At 32.2% G+C, this 2,500-nt stretch overlaps 1 protein-coding gene across 2 annotated transcripts in view; it reads left to right on the top strand.

Moving 5' to 3' along the window:
• LOC138864035 (zwei Ig domain protein zig-8-like) overlaps window positions 1-2,500 on the top strand; it is a 108,650-nt gene that overhangs the window by 105,675 nt on the left and 475 nt on the right. The window contains exons 7-8 of one of the 2 annotated variants that reach the window (XM_070129897.1): window positions 1,688-1,964; window positions 2,067-2,500. The exon at window positions 2,067-2,500 is cut by the window's right edge and continues 475 nt beyond it. In XM_070129897.1, the coding sequence (XP_069985998.1) occupies window positions 1,688-1,788 (101 nt within the window). In that variant the 3' untranslated portion in view covers window positions 1,789-1,964; window positions 2,067-2,500. The remainder of the gene's footprint in view (window positions 1-1,687; window positions 1,965-2,066) is intronic. The other variant, XM_070129898.1, reaches the window with a different exon arrangement.

The following is a 2,500-nucleotide window of genomic DNA, read 5'->3' as shown; positions in this document are numbered from 1 at the left end:
ATTGTTGTTTTTTTTTGGTATAATTATTTACTATTGTTGTTGTTTTTTGGTATAATTATTTACTATTATTTATGTTTTTGGTATAATTATTTACTATTGTTGTTGTTTTTTGGTATAATTATTTACTATTGTTGTTGTTTTTTGGTATAATTATTTACAATTATTGATGTTTTTTGGTATAATTATTTACTGTGATTGTTGTTTTTTGGTATAATTATTTACTATTATTGTTGTTTTTGGTATAATCATTGACTATTATTGCTGTTATTATTATTATGATTATGATTATTGTTGCTGTTGTTGTTTTTGGTATAATTATTTACTATTATTATTGTTATTATTATTATAATTGCTGTTGTTGTTGTTTTCATTGTCTTTACATATTCATTTGATGGTGTTTTTCGCGTGTTTTATTATTATTATTAATATAATAATAATAATAATAATAATAATAATATTAATAATTATTATTATTATTGTTATTATTACCATTATTTTTATTATCATTACTATTATCATTATCATTATCATTATCATTATTATTATTATTATTATCATTATTATTTTTATTATCATTATCATTATTAGTATCAGTATTATTATTATAATTGTTATTATTATTATCATTATCTTTTCACATATTCATTAAATGGAGGGTATTATCCGCATTTTCTCTTCATCTTTATTATTTGTTTTATAATTGGTTATTCATTTATATTTTTATTTAGATAGATGATGTATTTTCCATATGATCTATCAAAGGAATCGTGTTTTTTGCCATATTATCTGTTTAAATTAATTGATATATCTGTTGTTTTTTTTAAGTTTATGGTAAAGCTATTTATTTAAATCTATGGTAAATCTATTTATTTATTTATTGGTATATGTTAGGGTATTTTATATTAGGATTTTTTATGTAACTGAAATTATTATGTCTAATCATGTCTAACTAAAACATAAAACTATTTATTTATTTATTTATTTCATTATCATCCTCATCGTCGTATTGGTTAAGATAACAACAACAACAACAATAAAAATGTAAAAAAAATATATCTTTTTGTCAAATCCAATCCAGCCCTGAAAATTTTATCTGGAAACTTAATTCCAATAATGGCATGTAAATTAGCGTGTTAATTCGATCAAAATTCTACATTCCTGCTAAGCTTTCTTTTTTTCCTTTTTTTTTTAATCCCTCGTCCTATGACTCGCTTTTATAACGAAGCTATTTGTTCATACGAATTATGGAGAATAATCTTTCTCGTGTCATAATTAGCATAGATAAGCCGTAGATAAGACCCTAAGCTATCTAGATAATTTATCTGAACTTTTCAGTTCCATTTCAACATGAATTTATAATGATAATTCTGTGATGATAACAGTGGATGATAATGATGATGATGATGATGATGATGATGATTACAACAACAGCAATAATGATAATAATGATAGAAATAATAATAATAATAATGATAATATTAATAACAATAATGATAATAAAAACAACAATAACACAAAAAATAATATTATCAACAGCAATAACAACAACGATAACTGATAATCATGAAAAACAAAAACAAAAAATCAAAAATAATCATAACAAACCTCCCTATTTTTCCTCCTAAACCCCCCACCCCATACACCAAATCTACGTAAACTTTAGTGCGTCCTCTGCCTTTCCGCACAGGAGAGCACCCCGCGGCAATGCAGCACGGGGGCCACTCACCTTACGAAGTGTCCGCTTTCCTGTTATCCTTCGCCCTGGCCTTCGTGGTGGTCTTCAAGTAGGACGTCGGAGGGAGAGCGACGGAATCGAAGGACTGGAAGGCTGGGGCTGCTGGAGGGTTGGGTTCTACGTGAAGGGTGGGGACTACGTGAAGGATGGGTCTGATGGAGGATGGGTCTACGTGAAGGCTGGGTCTACATGCAGGCTGGGCCTACGTGAAGGCTAGGTCTACATGCAGGCTGGGCCTACGTGAAGGCTAGGTCTACATGCAGGCTGGGCCTACGTGAAGGCTAGGTCTAAATGCAGGCTGGGCCTACATGAAGGCTAGGTCTACCTGCAGGCTGGGCCTACGTGAAGGCTGGGTCTACATGAAGGCTTGGTCTACAAGAAGGGTAGGTCTACATGCAGGCTGGGTCTACATGCAGGCTGGGCCTACGTGAAGGCTAGGTCTACATGCAGGCTGGGCCTACGTGAAGGCAAGGTCTAATTGCAGGCTGGGCCTACATGAAGGCTTGGTCTACAAGAAGGCTAGGTCTACATTTAGGCTGGGCCTACATGAAGGCTAGGTCTGCATGCAGGCAGGGTTTACTGAAGGCTGGGTCCTCATGAAAGCTAGGTCTACATGCAGGCTTGTTGTACATGAAAACTTAACCAATTGCGACTTTCTTTTTTTATACAGATCCTGTTTGTGAGAAAATTCAATTATGGATCAGGTTTTTTAAAATGAAATAGTGTTGGAAATTCAAGATTCGACTGATGAGCCCGTGTTTTCGT

The sequence above is a fragment of the Penaeus vannamei genome, chromosome 14, assembly GCF_042767895.1.
Source record: "Penaeus vannamei isolate JL-2024 chromosome 14, ASM4276789v1, whole genome shotgun sequence".
NCBI classification, from domain to species: domain Eukaryota; kingdom Metazoa; phylum Arthropoda; class Malacostraca; order Decapoda; family Penaeidae; genus Penaeus; species Penaeus vannamei.
The sequence above is the reverse complement of the archived record's forward strand: the minus strand, read 5'-3'. Positions and strand labels throughout refer to the sequence as shown.